The sequence below is a fragment of the Esox lucius genome, chromosome 3 (assembly GCF_011004845.1).
Source record: "Esox lucius isolate fEsoLuc1 chromosome 3, fEsoLuc1.pri, whole genome shotgun sequence".
Taxonomy (NCBI): Eukaryota; Metazoa; Chordata; class Actinopteri; order Esociformes; family Esocidae; genus Esox; species Esox lucius.
Window position 1 is genome coordinate 32,296,195 of NC_047571.1, and position 18,715 is coordinate 32,314,909.

The 18,715-nt window shown below is 43.9% G+C and overlaps 1 protein-coding gene across 1 annotated transcript in view; it reads right to left on the reverse strand.

The window, feature by feature from the left end:
• LOC105030448 (collagen alpha-1(XI) chain-like) overlaps positions 1–18,715 on the reverse strand; it is a 110,512-nt gene that overhangs the window by 63,152 nt on the left and 28,645 nt on the right. The window contains exons 5-11 of the mRNA XM_013133348.4: positions 13,030–13,155; positions 7,988–8,089; positions 7,590–7,688; positions 5,374–5,703; positions 3,241–3,303; positions 2,991–3,032; positions 2,078–2,140 (exon numbers count right to left, since the gene is read on the reverse strand). Of these exons, the coding sequence (XP_012988802.2) occupies positions 2,078–2,140; positions 2,991–3,032; positions 3,241–3,303; positions 5,374–5,703; positions 7,590–7,688; positions 7,988–8,089; positions 13,030–13,155 (825 nt within the window). The remainder of the gene's footprint in view (positions 1–2,077; positions 2,141–2,990; positions 3,033–3,240; positions 3,304–5,373; positions 5,704–7,589; positions 7,689–7,987; positions 8,090–13,029; positions 13,156–18,715) is intronic.

An 18,715-nucleotide genomic window follows, 5' to 3' on the forward strand; every position in this document is an offset into this window, starting at 1 on the left:
CAACTTCCCCACTTGGTGCCCTACTCATGTTGCCCTGGTCAAACGTGCACTTTGCTGGGAACAGTTTGTCATCCAAGACACATTTTTGAGGAGTTGAGACGCAGAAGGGGGGGATAAAGACGGGGATGGGAGGGGGGCACAGGGTTTTGGGACACGGTTCATAACATTTCCCAAAACAATTTCAGGTCTGGCTTGCGTCAGAAACAACGCCCTATTCCCCACATAGTGCTCTAATGTGGACCGTGGTGGCTATGCACTGCAGTGCTCTACTTTGGCCAGGGAAATAGTTCTGTGTACATTGACGCTCCAAGATTTTGTTGTTGCCTGACATTCTGCTGGAGCACTGAGCTGCTCCATGAGGCAAATTAAAAACACAACAGTCTTTTGTCTGATAGTACGGTACTCCTCTTACCAGGACTACCATACAATCAGTGTCACTAAATGTATTCTTCAGTATAAGCTCTGTTCAGTATCCCCTAACAGGGAAAGTATTAAAATATGACAGTGAATAATGACTTCTGTTGAACAATAAACCAGGCTTAGTGATAGAGAAAGCAGAATCTCCAGCCGAAGCCACTGGCCAGCTCCATGTAATCCATTATTTTATTGTTAATACTATTCAAAACCTTACCCTTAAACAACTAGTTGTTTCTGCTTCAACCCACCGAACCAATAACCAATTTCGGTTGTTTCGGGTATTCTATAAATCAACCTGGTAAGTGAAAGGCTGATTTATAATTAGTCAGTCACATTGGTCAATAATAGGATATGGACCAGTAATAGGATATACTCTAGTAATAGGATATGGACCAGTAATAGGATATGGACCAGTAACAGGATATGGACCAGTAACAGGATATGGACCAGTAATAGGATATGGACCAGTAATAGGATATGGACCAGTAACAGGATATGGAAAAGTGATGGGACATGAACCAGTAATAGGATATGGACCAGTGGTAGGATATGGACCAGTAATAGAATATGGACCAGTAATAGAATATGGACCTGTCGTAGGATATAGACCAGTAATAGGATTTGTACCAGTAATAAGATATGAACCAGAAATAGGAAATGGACCAGTAATAGGATATGGACCAGTAACAGCATATGGACCAGCAATGGGACATGGACCAGTAATAGGATATGGACCAGTAATAGAATCTGGAACAGTGATGGGACATGGACCAGTAATAGGATATGGACAAGCGGTAGGATATGGAACAGTAATAGGATATGGACCAGTAATAGGATATGGACCAGCGATAGGATATGGACTAGTAATAGGATATGGACCAGCGGTAGGATATGGACCAGTAATAGGATATGGACCAGCGGTAGGATATGGACCAGTAATAGGATATGGACCAGCGGTAGGATATGGACCAGTAATAGGATATGGACCAGCGGTAGGATATGGACCAGTAATAGGATATGGACCAGCGGTAGGATATGGACCAGTAATAGGATATGGACCAGCGGTAGGATATGGACCAGTAATAGGATATGGACCAGTAATAGGATAAGGAACAGCAGAAGGATATTTACATTATTTATTTAGCTATTTTTATAGAGTTACATTTGTTTGCTAGGTTATTGTTTTTTTTGTGTATATAAAGACATGCCAGGGATCTGTCCAATCTCACTCAAAGACAGCAAATTGGCCCTAAAAACACAGGATGTGCATAGGAGCAAAATGCGAGACCTCATTGTCCCACGATCGCACACAGTATCTGAGCATGTGCAAGTCTACCTTCAAACTATCTATAACAATATATTATTTTCCGTGCCATAAATGATCAGCTGCTGTGCTACTTTTTCTACATGGATGAGTTGGTATGATAGCCAGAGAGTAAGATGCGGATCATTTTTCTGGCTTAAATAACTTGGAACTGTCTTGTAGTATATATTTCTCGGTAACCTCGTATGGTTGTAATACTGAGGAGACTGTGTGGTAGTCAAAGGGCTGTAATGGAATCTATAATGGGGGATGTGGTGTCGACCAATGACCCTGGAACTATTTCCAACAGCAGGAAGTGCAACATGAGCTCCTGAGCCAGTGACGGCTTTCACTTACCCTGTCGCCGTGGTCTCCGTGTGGGCCTGGGGGACCCTGCAAGCCTGGGGACCCAGGGAGGCCCTGCGAGCACACACATCAACCGCAACGTCACACATGAGCATAGCAAAGCTAGCAGAGCAAACTGCTATCACATTAGTCTGTCAATCTCAGAGCTACTCTCCCGTCTGTCTCTCTGTCTTCATCTCTTTCTCTTCCCTCTGTCTCTCTGTCTTCATCTCTTTCTCTCCCCTCTGTCTCCCTGTCTTCATCTCTTTCTCTCCCCTCTGTCTCCCTGTCTTCATCTCTTTCTCTCCCCTCTGTCTCCCTGTCTTCATCTCTTTCTCTCCCCTCTGTCTCTCTGTCTTCATCTCTTTCTCTCCCCTCTGTCTCTCTGTCTTCATCTCTTTCTCTCCCCTCTGTCTCCCTGTCTTCATCTCTTTCTCTCCCCTCTGTCTCTCTGTCTTCATCTCTTTCTCTCCCCTCTGTCTCTCTGTCTTCATCTCTTTCTCTCCCGTCTGTCTCTCTGTCTTCATCTCTTTCTCTCCCCTCTGTCTCTCTGTCTTCATCTCTTTCTCTCCCCTCTGTCTCTCTGTCTTCATCTCTTTCTCTCCCCTCTGTCTCTCTGTCTTCATCTCTTTCTCTCTTTCCCTCTTTGCGTCTCACTGTTTCTGACTCACCCCTTTCTAGCCCCTCTTCCTTTCTGTCTCGGTCATGGTCTCTTTCTGTTTCTCTCTCCTTTCCCCATATTTCTCTCTGTCTCTTTGTCTTTCTCTCTGATGTCTTTGCAGACTTATTCAGGAGACTGAAACACTTTCCACAAAGAGCCCCCCCCCCACCCCCCCATTTTTCTCTTTAGCGGTTCTCCATCTGTGAAAAGAGAGAGAGAAACAGAGAGAGGTTCAGGAAGGGAGAGCGTGAACGTGATACTTACAGCCTGGCCGGGAGCTCCTTGGGGTCCTTCAATAAGCATCCCCTGGAAGAGAGTTGGAGGAGAAAAGAGAAGGAGAATGAATACAGTAGCATTCAGAGATGGCAGTACATCCACAGCATAGACGGATAGAGTCAAGCTGGAGGAACTCAAACCCAGCAGTGGTGTTTGGTGAAATCGTCCCAGTGGCAACGCTAGCTTGGCAGTTCTTTCTGTAGTTGTGTTATAATAGTGGTGAAACGTGGTGACTTACGGGTTCAATGACGGCGGGTTCTCCCTTCTCCCCTTTCTCACCTCCGTGCCCACCGCCGCCCATCTGAGGACAACAGACGCGCCACATTTGGGTTGGTTTATTTGACTGGGCTGTCAACATCAACTACTGTAGTTTCAACGTGTTGTGCCGGGGCCAGGCGTAAACTCCATTATGGTTAGGGTTAACCCTAAGCCCGGCCTGGAGGGCTCTCAGGGCCATTTGTCTCTGTCTCCACCTAGCCTCTCTACTACTGTCATTAAAATTATAATATGAACACAAGTAGCCTACAATAAAACCATTATGATTATTTTCAGCAGCAAGATCCTGCCCATAATGTACATCCTCATCCTCATGGTCGGCCCTGCCCATAATGTACATCCTCATTCTCATGGTCGGCCCTGCCCATAATGTACATCCTCATTCTCATGGTCGGCCCTGCCCATAATGTACATCCTCATTCTCATGCTCGGCCCTGCTCTTAATGTACATCCTCATTCTTAAGATCGGCCCTGCCCATAACGTACATCCTCATTCTCATGGTCGGCCCTGCCCATAATGTACATCCTCATTTTCATGGTCGGCCCTGCCCTTAATGTGCATCCTCATTCTTAAGATCGGCCCTGCCCATAACGTACATCCTCATTCTCATGGTTGGCCCTGCCCTTACTGTACATCCTCATTCTTAAGATCGGCCCTGCCCATAATGTACATCCTCATTCTCATGGTCGGCCCTGCCCATAATGTACATCCTCATTCTCTTTTGGTTCGGCACTGCCCATAATGTGCATCCTCATTCTCATGGTCGGCCCTGCCCTTAATGTACATCCTCATTCTTAAGATCGGCCCTGCCCATAATGTACATCCTCTTTCTCATGGTCGGCCCTGCTCATAATGTACATCCTCATTCTCACGGTCGGCCCTGGCCATGATGTACATCTTCATTCTCATGGTCGGCCCTGCCCTTAATGTGCATCCTCATTCTTAAGATCGGCCCTGCCCGTAACGTACATCCTCATTCTCATGGTCGGCCCTGCCCATAACGTACATCCTCATTCTCATGGTCGGCTCTGCCCATAACGTGCAATAAAAATGGGAATGAAAATGTTGCATGAAATTCTAAGTGCTTACACTGGTCCTGTTCAACATGCATACAACTCAGTATGGAGCAAGTTTGGGTTAAGTGCCTTCCTCATGGAAAGATAAACCAATTTTATCGCCTGTTTATCAGGTTTCAAAGCAGTTTAGGTTATGCTATGTGCCATCCTTAATAATGTATACTTTACAGAGTTAACACAACACACAGAAAGGTTACAGATGCTGAGGCAGGCTTATTTGTTAAAGTCAGGTTTCAGGGCAAAGCGCTGTGGAAAAATAGACCACAATAGCTGGCTTGTAGGAAGACACATTGAGGCCTTGCTCTGAAGTATTTATTTTTCACACACACAAGTGACGTGTGTGTGTGTGGGGGAAGCCACAGAGAGGTGCACATTCTGAAAGTGGGCTACACAAAGCAAGCCTTCATCGAACAGCTGATTAACCATCAACCCCTCATGCTTTGAATTGTCCATTTGTTTTTAAATATGGTACATAGCTTCTTTTCTTTTTTACATTAAATAAATATCTGAATGAGGATCCTGTCTGGGATGATGTCCATGGTGACGTTCCAGACAGGAACCTGATTCAGACCGGGGCAGCAGAGACAGCGTGTCGACATTCAAACACCACCGGGGGGAACGTCATCCGTCCCGTCAACAAGTGGGAGTGGAAACAGTGTTGTTCTCTGATGTGCTTGCTGCACGCCAGAGATGATGGGATAAGGAAGTGTCTGTGTTGACAGCTGCGCTTTTATTTATGTGAAATAGAACCTAAGTAGTTGTGCGTGATTCACGGGGTTAGTGTGTGTGTGTGTGTGTGTGTGTGCCTGTGCACGCGTGTGTTGAGGGAGAGAGATCAGAAAGAGAGAGACAGAGAGATCGACGAGAGGAAGTTAACAAGAAATACACGTAGATGCTCCTGTATGTTCAATAAAAACCTGTGCCACGCATGTTGTGTGAAACCTGTCAATCGGAGGACCAAATGAAGATCCTACACCTCTGTGAGTGACGTGTGTGTATTCTGGTACATTCTACATACACTGGTCTCTGTGTCCGTCTCAGCAGGGACCCCAGGCCCAAACTCGTCCGTATAGGTGGCGATGGAGTCGGTGGGTTTGGCCTCGCCGGTGCCATAGTCGCCATAGTCGCCATAGTCGTACGTCTGCTTCGTCTCACCCTCCGCCACGTCGCCATATTCTTTCAGATCGTACTCCTTAAAACCGTACGAGTCCGCCCCCGGGTCAGGGCTTTTGGCATCCGTGCCGGTTTCCACAGCAGCGGTCGGGTCGGCGCCGACCTCCTCCACGCCAGTGAGGTAATCGTCGATGACTTCCTCATTGATGACTTTCTCTTCGTAGTTCTCATTGGTCTACGTGGGGAGGGGGCGGGGAAATGGGATACAACAGGGAGAGCTAGAGTTTGAGCGAATGTCAGATACAGGGTTGGATGACCTAAAACAGTTAAAAGCTTGATTAAAGAAAGTTGACTTGCATCAAACAAAGATTTCAAGAAAGATATGAGAGTTATAACAGCTGGACAAATGTGTTATTTATAACAGCTGGATAAATGTGTTAGTTATAACAGCAGGATATATTTGTTAGTTATAACAGCAGGATAAATGTGTTAGTTATAACAGCTGGATAAATGTGTTAGTTATAACAGCTGGATAAATGTGTTAGTTATAACAGCTGGATAAATGTGTTAGTTATAACAGCAGGATATATTTGTTAGTTATAACAGCAGGATAAATGTGTTAGTTATAACAGCTGGATAAATGTGTTAGTTATAACAGCTGGATAAATGTGTTAGTTATAACAGCAGGATATATTTGTTAGTTATAACAGCTGGATAAATGTGTTAGTTATAACAGCAGGATATATTTGTTAGTTATAACAGCTGGATAAATGTGTTAGTTATAACAGCAGGATATATTTGTTAGTTATAACAGCTGGATAAATGTGTTAGTTATAACAGCTGGATAAATGTGTTAGTTATAACAGCTGGATAAATGTGTTAGTTATAACAGCTGTTCTGTGAGATATCACACTGAAAAGCTCCTATAGAACCTGAGCAGGAGAGTAGTAGGACCACAGTACTTTGCAGACAGTAGAGTAAAAAAAAAGCTACTGTACAGAACTCAAGTTCGCTACTACAGCTACAGGTCTAGAGAGGTATACACTTAATTACAAAAACAGGTTGTTAAGTTAAGAAGTGGGATTAATCATTCCCTTGTCAGACCAAGGTCATGCTGGTTTAGAGGTGTTTCAAATCTCCTGAGGTTCTTTAACAGCATTTAAAAAGACGGAGTGTTCCCTCACATATATACAACAATCCTGTAACCAAAGATGCCACAATTCTATATGTCTGGAAAGGGTCTCTAGTCAATAGAAACTGCAGTGTTGAGTGCATTATTTGAGATTAAATAGTCAGAATTATAAAGAGATTCAGATTCTCCAGACATCTGCATGGCTTTGTGTCGTTATACTGCTGTAACTGGACATACTTGTCTCTCCTCATAGAAAACATATCTCTGGAATTATTAGTTTTTTTCAATTTCAGTTAATCTAACTGGAATTTGAAAGCATTGTCATTTCTAAATGGAGGCTGAATATTCTCTGTGGGAACAAAGTTGTTTGTTTTTAAAACTCAAGATGCTTGTAGTGTAACTACCCAAAGTAATAAATATGTGTTACTATGTCAGAATACAATACCCTATGTCTGACTAATGAGTAAATAATCAAATACAACATATAGAGTTGGGAATGAATGGATGTATACAAAGTTGTTACCAGAATGCAACATCAAATATTCATAACATAGTGTTGGCAACATACCATGTCAGGTACACATTCCATATGAGATATAAATCAACCCACATTGTCCTTTTGTTTGAAGAAATCTTACATTTTTAAGCTTTGTCACACAGTGTTTTTCGCTTTGATATGACACGTTGAGACGATTTCCCCCAAATCCTTTTTCAGAAGAAAACACTCGACGGGTCTAAATGACCACAACACACCTCCCACATGGTACACCTCGTTAGAATGTGTGCAATTAAACAGGACATAGTGGGCCATTTGGGGCGCACTAACCGTGAAACGACACTGACACCACACACGCTCACACACACTCACACACGCTCACACACACTCACACACACTCACACACACTCACACACACTCACACACACTCACACACACTCACACACGCTCACACACACAGAGTTGAGGGCTCCTTTAGTGATAACCCGCGTACCAGGACTGGAGCGGTGGACTCCGTAGGATCCTCCCCGGGCTGGCCGCCGTCCTCCGTGCCATAGTCATAACTGGTGTATTCTACATCCACCGCGGCAGCCTGGACGGTCACCACACAACACCGGTAAGACAAGGACGAGAAAGGGTTTCAAAAGCTCTAACAGGTTCGGGAGGACCTGATAATGCTGTTAATCCTGATAATGAGACCACCACCAACACCATGGTTAATGGGACAGGGACCTCCGCAGAGACGCATAATTAGTGCCACTACTCATCAAGTAATAACTCTCCGCAACGCTGTATTTACAATACTTTATGCCCCATACACAATAGAGTTTAAATCTTAGCTAGACGCTGGATAAGTTAAACATAACTACCCCTGTGAAATGTGTGTGTTACCTCAGGTTGGGGTTTGGTCCCCTCGGTTGGGGGCACAGCTGTGGCAGCGCCTCCTTCACTGTAGTCATAGAACTCACTGTACTCCATGTCATAAGAATTGTACTGGACGGGACGGAACAGGAGACACAGGCAGACAGACCGGTGGCAGGAGAGACAGGCAGACAGACAGGTGGCAGGAGAGACAGGCAGAGAGACAGGTGACAGTTTAGTTCACAAAAGCCAGACCCCTTTTTGTTTTCATTGATGTCTTATTCTTCATATTGACATGGCTAGGTCTGGGGTGACAGCTGTCAAAAGGTGTTTTTTTTATTTGTGTCTATTTTTATTTCGTTGACAGTTTCCTACAATTCTGAAGTGCCCGGTCAAATCAGGAACACTGATTTCTACGTCTCTAATTACTTTTTTCTTTTTTTTTCCTACTTTGTTTATTTTCTCAAATGACAACTTGTAGGTTAAACAGCTACAACAAAATGTTGTGGGTCATGTGAAAACTACAGCATAAACATATAATTCCAAACAGATAAAGCACGGATAAAATGGACATTTCTGTCTAATGCCGTAAATCTGGTTGTTAGTGGTTTGGGTTTGTTTTGAACACACATACACACACTTATACACACACTTAGTTTCACATGACATATAATACGTCCATGTTTGCAATGCTGTAGAGGCCTATAAACCCCCAGTATGTTTAAAACAGGATGTTAGCTAGTTCATGTGGTGCCAATGAAAACTCATCTGCCTGGGTTTTAAACTGATAGCCTCTAGCACACCACTTGGTCTTCCTGAAAGGCCACTTTAAGCATCTGTGTGTGTTGTGTATATGTCTCTGTACATGTGGGTGAGTGTATGGCCCCCTGCAGGTCAGCTCATAGAGCAAGGCACTTGCACGAGAGCGGGTTCAACTCCTGGACCATTTATTCAACATGTATTCAGGCATGACTGAAAGTGGCTTTGGACATTAGTGTCTGCTTGAGGGCGTCTACTGAGTGCACGTGCGTGCGTGCACGTGCGTGTGTTTATGGGTGTTTAAGTGTCTACCCTTATGGCCAGCCTAAACATAGCAGGGTGGGTAATTATAGCTCACAGTAAACAGCCTGTAAAGATTTTGCAGAACACCACATTTATAGTTGACTGTGTCCCAAATTAAACCATTACTCCCCATATCGAGATGTGCCCTCAACAGAGTCCATCAACATGATTTATTCAGTGGGAAACACACCAACAGAAACACACACACACACACTTCCTGGATCTTTTTTTTTTTTTACACATTTTCTGAATCACCAAATGATCAATAGAAGCTAGAAATGAACATAGCTGATAAACATTTCAAATGATTGTTAAATGAGGAATATATATTTTTTTATCCCCTTCAAAAAATGATGAGGTCTCAAATGAAACCCCATCCCCTTTATAGTGAACAACCTTTGACCTCTAAAAAATGTTGCAATTCAAATAGCATTGTACAGCCAGAACAGAGGCTGACGAAGTTACTAGGCGACAGGCCAGAGTTAGGCCTACATCCTGGCTATCAGCCGACATCAGAGGGGACTGATAAATATTATATAATATTATAATATTAGTCCCCGTTCAACTGAGGAACTCATAAAAATAATAAGAGGAACCAAAGCCTGGTGGACTGGCTGACTGCCTTGGCTTTCACTTGGCCAAGGAAGAGAGGGAAGAATGGAGAGAGAGGAGAGAGAGAGAAGAGAGAGAGGAAAGGGAAGAGAGAGAGAGGAGAGGGAAAAGAGGGAGAGGAGAGAGAAGAGAGAGGGAAGAGAGGAGAGAGGAGAGGGAAGAGAGAGAAGAGAGAGGAGAGAGAAGAGAGGGGAGACAGAGAAGAGAGAGAGGAGACAGGGAAAAGAGAGAGAGAAGAGAGGAGTAAGAGGAGTCAGAGAGAAGTTGTTGAGCATTGTGTTATTGCTGAATATTTCTGACAATACTGGTTATTGTTGTTCTTGATGTCACCTTGAATGGTGCTGCTACTGTGTAGACTCCTGTTGTTATTGTACCTCTAGTTTTGGCAATACGGTTGGAATAACTGTCATGCTAACAAAGCTGAATTGAATTGAGAAGAAGGAGAGAAGAAGGAAGAGAGGAGAAAGAGATAGAGAAGAGAGTGAGGAGGGGAGAGAGGAGAAAGTGAGGAGAGGAGAGAGGAGAGAGAGGGAAGAGAGGAGGTATATAGAGATGGCCTGCTAACCTCCATAAGGGGAGGTGCATAGAGATGGCCTGCTAACCTCCATAAGGGGAGGTGCATAGAGATGGCCTGCTAACCTCCATAAGGGGAGGTGCATAGAGATGGCCTGCTAACCTCCTCCTCTCTCTCTCCTTCTAACCTCCATAAGGGGAGGTGCATAGAGATGGTGTATAGAGATATACTTCTAAATTCCATTGCTTTGACAATACGGTTGTAATAACTGTCATGCTAATAAAGCTGAATTGAATTGATATCCTTCTAACTTCCATAAGGGGAAGTATAACCTTACCAGTATAACCTGTCTAACCTTTATTGTCATATCCCTCCATCTCTCCATTCCTCCATCTCCCCACTCCTTCAGCCATCCACCTGTCCAGCCTTGCATCTTTTATACCAGACCGTATACCACAGGTATGACATCACAATAAGGCATCTCAGGGATTTATGGTATATTCCCAAAATACCACACCCTCTCGTGTCTTATTGCTCACTCATGAACCAGGTGGTCCGAATCCTCAATGTTGATTGGCTGATAGCTGTGGCATATGAGACCGTACACCACATATTCCGCTTACTTATACATTGCTTTCATATACTGCGGCTATCAGCCAATCAACATTCAGGATTCAAAGCAAAAGTGCAACAGAAATCATTAATGCCGGTCCCCGTGAGGCAAAAGTGAATTTCCGGCTCAGGGTTTAGGTTTAGGGTCAAACTTACAATTTATTTTATAGTTAGAATTGGGGTTTCTTTAAGGTTCAGGCGTTGTTGGTAAAGTTTAAGGTTTAGGTTAGGCATTACATCTAGATAAAGTTTAGACCTAAATGTTACTATATTGAGGTTAAGGTTGTGGTTAGGTTTAGGGTTAGATTAGGGTTAGGTTAAGGGTTAGGTTAGGGCAAGGGAGCATGCAATTTCTATTTTCTGGTCCCCATGAGGGTAGCTGTACAAACTTGTGTATGTGTGTGTGTTTGTAAGTGATTGTGCATTTCAGGGTCTGCGTGTACTAATATACTTCAGGGCTCCTAATGCCCTCACAGGTATAGTGATCCTGGAGTCCTAATGCCCTCACAGGTATAGTGATCCTGGGGTCCTAATGCCCTCACAGGTATAGTGATCCTGGGGTCCTAATGCCCTCACAGGTATAGTGATCCTGGGGTCCTAATGCCCTCACAGGTATAGTGATCCTGGAGTCCTAATGCCCTCACAGGTATAGTGATCCTGGGGTCCTAATGCCCTCACAGGTATAGTGATCCTGGGGTCCTAATGCCCTCACAGGTATAGTGATCCTGGGGTCCTAATGCCCTCACAGGTATAGTGATCCTGGGGTCCTAATGCCCTCACAGGTATAGTGATCCTGGGGTCCTAATGCCCTCACAGGTATAGTGATCCTGGTGGCCTAATGCCCTCACAGGTATAGTGATCCGTGGCATATCATGACTAGTGAAGACAGTCCTCACACACATAAATTGCTACTTGAGCTTGAAGTTTAGTGTTAGGGTTATAATTGGGTTTAGGGGTAAGGGTTAAGCTTAGGGGTGTGATGTCACAGCATAACAGAGGAATAAGAAAATGGCAAGGTTCCCTAAAGGATGGAATTAGAATATCAGAATCTAGTGTTCTAGAGGTTTGAATCCCGATATCATAATGTAGAGTTCTAGAGGTTTGAAAACCAATATCATAATGTAGAGTTCTAGAGGTCTGAACCCCAATATCATAATGTAGAGTTCTAGAGGTTTGAACCCCAATATCAAAATGTAGAGTTCTAGAGGTTTGAACCCCACTATCATAATGCAGTATTCTAGAGGTTTGAACCCCAATATCATAATGTAGAGTTCTAGAGGTTTGAACCCTGATATCATAATGTAGAGTTATAGAGGTTTGAACCCCAATATCATAATGTAGAGTTCTAGAGGTTTGAACCCCAATATCATAATGTAGTGCTCTAGAGGTTTGAAACACAATATCATAATGTAGAGTTCTAGAGGATGGGATTGGAATGTAGAGGTCTAGAGGATGAAATAACAATATCAAAATGTAAAGCCTTAAATAACAGTGGTAAGAGTAAGCACACTATGCAGTGGAGAAAAAAAGTTTTCCCAAACAATAATATAAAATATAATTGAATACTTTTCCCCCCATCGTTTGGATACAAAATATGCAAAGCAGTAAATCTTTTATATCTTTCAATAAAACATTTTATAGAAAATGCGGTAAATTCTGTAGAATCTGCTTTTATTGACAATAACACTAAAGACACACGGTCTTATTGAACAAGGTCCCTTGGTTTTCCAGCTAAGAGAATCTGGTTTAGAAAGTCTGGGTTAGATTGTCTAGTTTAGAGTCTAGTTTGTACTCAGGATTTTCAATGCAGACGGAGCCAGATATCCTGAAATTAGACGCAAAGTAAAGGCATAAGAAATATTTCTTAAGTATGACCTTTTTTCCATCAACGGAACATAAAGTGGAGTATGAAATAGGTCTCGTTAGATGGAAAACATTTCTTTTTAAACGCAAGCCTTTCCATCTGACAGCTCACGTCTGGCCTTGGGGAGACATTCTGCGTGTTTACCTTGGATTGGCAAACCCTTTCCATACATACTGAAGACATGCCAATTCCCAGAGGTTACAGCTACTCCTCTTTGTCAGGAAACACTGGTGAATTGTTCGCACGGTTGGTTCCTAGAAATGACTGTGTAACAGTGTGTCTTGTAGGTATGCGCTGTGTTCAATAAAGCGACAAGATCTGTTTGACAGAGGTATCCATCTCAGATTATCTGATCACAGCCTCCCTCCTCACCTCCCTCCTCACCTCCCTCCCTCCCTCCCTCCTCACCTCCTCCTCAGGCTCTTGTGCTTGAGGCTGCTCCTGATGAGGCGTTTCACAGTCCGGGCTGTAGTGTTCACAGTAGTCGTAGGCTGCCCGTGGGTCGGCCACGATCAGCAGCTGCTGAATGTCTCCCTGGAAAAAAGAGGAGACGTGAGGCTCAGTATTCAGGGACAACATTTCGGGTTACGAGCCTCGGGCGGATTTGCCTCTTCACAAAGGCACAATTCTGATTTACATTCACACTTTTCTGTATGACTGAGAACATACATTATTTCTGATCTTGGAGCTCGAGGCAGAATGAGAGTTTTCCCCCGTGCCGGGGATTCAGTCGATGTAGTGTCCACCAGGCTACTCTGCTAGGCTCAATAGGCCAGTTCATAAAGAGATTAGGAAGAGGAAGCAAGACATCTTACACCCTATTATTAGTTTATTTTCGTCAGCGAACTAAGCACACCAGAGCCAGCTGGGAGAACACTTAAGCAGATCGGAAGTTTTATAAATTTTTTTAATCTAAATTGCACAAGTGAGGAATCTTCATTCATTCAGCATCTTTTGTTCGATAACCTCCGTAGGCCAATGGTGCCAGAATCTGTCATTAATGATAGTATTCCTCAATTTTGAAGAAAGCAAGTACTAATTATCCAATTATAGAAGTATACTTTGCAAACACAATGTAGTGAAGTGCTTAAACTGATTCCATTCAGTGAGGTGATGTGATAGAAAAGCATATTAAACACATTATATCCACAGACTGGTCGATGCACACACACACACACACACACACATACACACACACACACACACACACATACACACACACACACACACACACACATACACACACACACATACACTGTCGGCGGCCTCTCTGAAGCTCTCTAAATATGCTGGAGCGATACACAGTTAGCATCTCATCCAGACACACACACACACACACACATACACACACACACACACACACACACACACATACACACACACATACACTGTCGGCGGCCTCTCTGAAGCTCTCTAAATATGCTGGAGCGATACACAGTTAGCATCTCATCCACATACACACAGACACACACACACACACAACCTCTCTCTGGGACACAGGGTCTGAAAGCAGACAGGGCACTCAGCTGACATAATAAAACGAAAGCAGGGGGCGGGTGGTGGAGGGTGGGGGTGAGGCGGGTGGAGGGCGGGGGTAAGGCGAGGGGCGAGTGGTGGAGGGTGAGGCGGGGGACGGGTGGTGGGGGTGAGGCGGGGGACGGGTGGTGGGGGTGAGGCGGGTGACGGGAGGTGGGGGTGAGGCGGGTGACGGGTGACGGGTGGTGGGGGTGAGGCGGGGGACGTGTGGTGGAGGGTGAGGCGGGGGGTGAGGCGGGGGACGGGTGGTGGGGGTGAGGCGGGGGACGTGTGACGGGGGTGAGGCGGGGGACGGGTGGCGGGGGTGGGTGGGGCTGGGGGCAGTGTATCAAGGCTTTATGAGCATGCTGACTGCGGGACGGCATTAAGGGTGTCAAGGCTGGAAGTCTGGAAGTCCTCCTTTTCAAACAAGACTCCAGTCCTCCGCCGACCCCACCTTTAGGGACAGCGGCTCCCATTTCACTGCCTGCCCGAGCACTAGCTCGTGTCCAAAACCGCACCCTGCTGCATACCTAGCCTTCAGGGTCCCGGTCAAAACTAGTGCAGTATGTAGGTCACAGGACGTGTTTAGGGAGCCTTGGCTGGCTTAGTGAAGGAATGGTATAGATAAATAACCAGAGCCTCTGTCTGACTTGAAATATCTGAGGCACTCTGTTTTAGGAAATTCGATCCCGACTCCACCCCCTCTTCCTCTGTACCCCCTCCACCCCCTCTTCCTCTGTACCCCCTCCACCTCCACCCCCCCCCCAAAATATTCCAAGCCACATACTCCTTCTTTTCTTGCAAGATCTTATCCCAATTATATTTTATAAAGCAGAAACTCCTCCTGATCCTCTCTCTATCCATCCCTCTTTCTCTCTCCCCTCTCCTCCTCCCTCTGCCCCCCCTCTTTCCGCTCTTCCCCCTCCCTTTCCCTTTCCAAAACATCTAGCTCTCCTCTCTCTTCCAATCTCCTTTATCTCTCCTCCACCCACTATCTCTCCCTCTCTCTCCCCCTCTCTCCTCCCTCTCCTCGGCCCCAGTCTCTCATACCCCCCAGACACATACCCTGTCTTATCTCAGAATGAATGTATCCATTTCTTATGATGATTTACACACACAACACAACTCTTAAATCGGTGAAGTGGGCTCTTACACAAAGTTGACCCTACAGAACACCGGACTGAACCAGGCCCATTGGCACTAGCAGGAACACCACTCAAGCAGAGCAAATCTCAGCATAAATAAGTGGATGCAAGGGTACATATGTTCAATGGAAATTAACGGTGATTACATTAAAAAAGTAGTACTAGACCAGACCAATCCAGATGAGGCTAGACCTGGACCACACGAGCATAGACGGTATCGGTCCGAAATTCATCCAAGTAATGTTTATAGTAAATAAGAGGACTCTGAACACAATGTGTTCAGATTATTTGTGTCTTTTTGCAATTCAAGCAAAAAGTATGTCTTATATAATCAAAAATTTGAAAGGAAGTTAGTAAGTGCAGCTCGGTTTCCACCTCAACTCACTCTCACGTCTAACTCTTCCTCTCCCGCACTGTTTCTCTCATTTACCTTCTTGCCTGACCAGTATGCGTTGAAGGCTCCAGGCAAAACACACTAGAACCAAAACTAGGCCAGACCAGAACCAAGGCAAAACCAGACCCCTCTAGCAGGGTGGGCCCTATACTAGAGAGGAGACGCATGAACCCGTGATATTAAATGACAGGGGAAACAGAGGAGGACCAGCAGACATACATCTGCAATAACTTAGCTCTCTGGATCCCATTAGCCACTCACCACCGGGCCTCTTCGTCAGGCTTCACCAGTAAAGCTTAATAGCACTGTGTGCAGTGTGTGTGTGTGTGTGTGTTAACTTGCTCTTAATAGCAGCACTCCAGAGCCCTGGTGTTATCTGACAACCTGATGAATGAATGACACGAAACAGGAGTAAACAAATATCAACTGTTTGTATCTGTGTCTAATCATCATCATATTGTCATAGAGCTACATCTGCCTTGCCAAAATGGCCCAGCTTTTCAATGGCACTCGCCCGACAACCCAGTGAGCTACTACTGACAGGATGGACTCAAAAAACGACAATGCCTCCAGCTTAATTGTAAAACATAGGGGCATTTAGGGACTGTTTCTCTGACACACGATATGTCTAATCCTGGTCTTAGAATGGAGCTTTCCCTGACACACATTGGACCAGTTTTGCAGACACGGAAGAGCCTAGTCTAGTATTAACATATTGAATTAAATAGAACTTGTTTGTTTAGTCCTAGATTAGGCTTAATCTGTGTCTGTAAAACCGTCCCTAAAGTCTAGTCCTGGACTAAGAATTAAGGTTAACAAACAAAAATGGTTTTATATATTTCTAACTATCTTCAGTTTCCCATGAAAGTGCTCGATCTAGCATGAAGCGGATGTGATCACACTAGTGATCTATGAAGGGGCAAAATGGAGGCCTGAACAGAAAGTGGATCCAATCATACAGGTAGTCATCAGCATGCCCTTCGCATGCAGCAATGCACGCCTGGCTATATGAAGGTATCCAGTGTCTAACCAGAGTTGGGCTGAATTCCATTTCCAGTAAATTTAGCATATATTCCAATTCCACACAAAATGAGTCATTTTTAATCTGTTTTTTTTTCACTGGATTTTGGAATTCATCTCAACTATTCTTCTTAACCTTATTAACCAATGATCGGCAATTTTAAAACTTAAAATCAACATCAGAGAATTAACTAATGTCTGTCGTCATTGTCATAACCTCCTAGACTTGCTCTTGGCTTGCTAAATTTCATCCCACACACAGCTTCTTCCTTTCTAATTCCAGCCAGGTTCTTCCTGCAATCAAGCATTCTGCTGAAATTGTAAAAACAAATTATATATATATGACTTGTTTTTGCTAATAACAAAGAAATAGCCCAACCCTGTCCATAAAACAGCTTTTGAGACAATTGTCCAATTACTTTTGGTACCTTGAAAAATAGGGGAATACATATTAAAGAGCTGTAATTCCTAAACCCTTTATCCAATTTGGAAAGTAAAATAAAGCTGAGAGATAACGCTAAGAGATTGCACGTTAAGCCCATATTCATTATTTAACTGTAACTTTAATACATTTCTGTTAACAGCCAGAATAACAAAACTTGTGTCAGTGTCCAATTATTTCCAAAGAAGTTGGGATGCTGCGTAAAATGCTAATAAAAACAGAATACAATGATATGCAAACCATTTAATTGAAAATAGCACAAAGACAACATATCATAAATTGAAATTAAGAAACTGGCTTTTGAACTGTGCGCTAATGACAAGCCGGATGGTCCATCACGTCGCCTGAGGGCCCGTTTTCTATTGAATATAATGGTTTAAATGGTTTGCACATCAATGCATTCTGTTTTTCTTTACACTTTACACAGCGTCCCAACATTTTTGGAAACGGGGTTGTATAAACAAAGCACCCAAAGTTATGGCCTGAGAAGAAATGACCAGTGAAAATGCCAAACCGAATTCTGCATGTATCACAACAGCATGGCTCTGAAGCAAAATTGTCCAGGTGATAAACTGGCCTGTCTACAGTCCAGACCTGTCCCCACTGAAAACATTTGGCACATTACAAAATGACAAATAGAGCAAAGGAGACCCCCAACTGTTGAGCAGCTGCAATCCTATATCAAGCAAGAATGGGACAACATTCCACTTTCAAAATTACAGTAGTTTCTCTCCTCAGTTCGCAAATGCTTTCAGAGTATTGTTAAAAGAAGAGGTGATGCATCACAGTGGCAAACATGCCCCTGTCCCAACTATTTTGAAACACATCAAATTCAAAATGGGCATGTATCCAAAAACAATAACATTTCTCAGTTTCAACATGCTGTCTGTACTATTTTCAATTAAATACAGGGACACGTTTTGCACATCATCATCACAACCTTTTTGGAGACAGGGTTGTATGTCTTGCTGCCTATCTGTCTTACAGTATTTCTGAATACAACTTGTTCTCTCTCTGGTTTAGGTAGTTGTCTGCTTCCTTCTTTCTCCTCTCTGTATCTATCACTCTAAGGACTCTGCGGACAGTGGATTACACTGATGATTTACTGTGGAGTCTGGCTTTAGGAATTGGGAGGTTTGACAGCTCCTTTAGATGATGAATTGATAGTGATGAATGGCATCTCATCTCTTCCATGTTGTGTATTGGGGACAGTGGATTACACTGATGATTTACTGTGGAGTCTGGCTTAAGGAATAGGGAGGTTTGGCAGCTCTTTTAGATGATGAATTGATAGTGATGAATGGCATGTCTTCTCTTCCGTTGTGTATTGGAGGATTGTGTTCTGTACAGCGCATTAACACAGTGCTCTCTAAATCGACTCCTGAAACATAGCTACTACAGTACAACAACCCTGGTCCTGTAACATAGCTACTGCAGTACAACAACCCTGGTCCTGTAACATGGCTACTACTGTATAAGAAGTCAAGCGCTGAAACATGGCTGCTATTTCAAGTAAAGTCCCGAAACATGGCTACTATATCAAGTAAAGTCCCAAAACATAGCTCCTATAAGAAG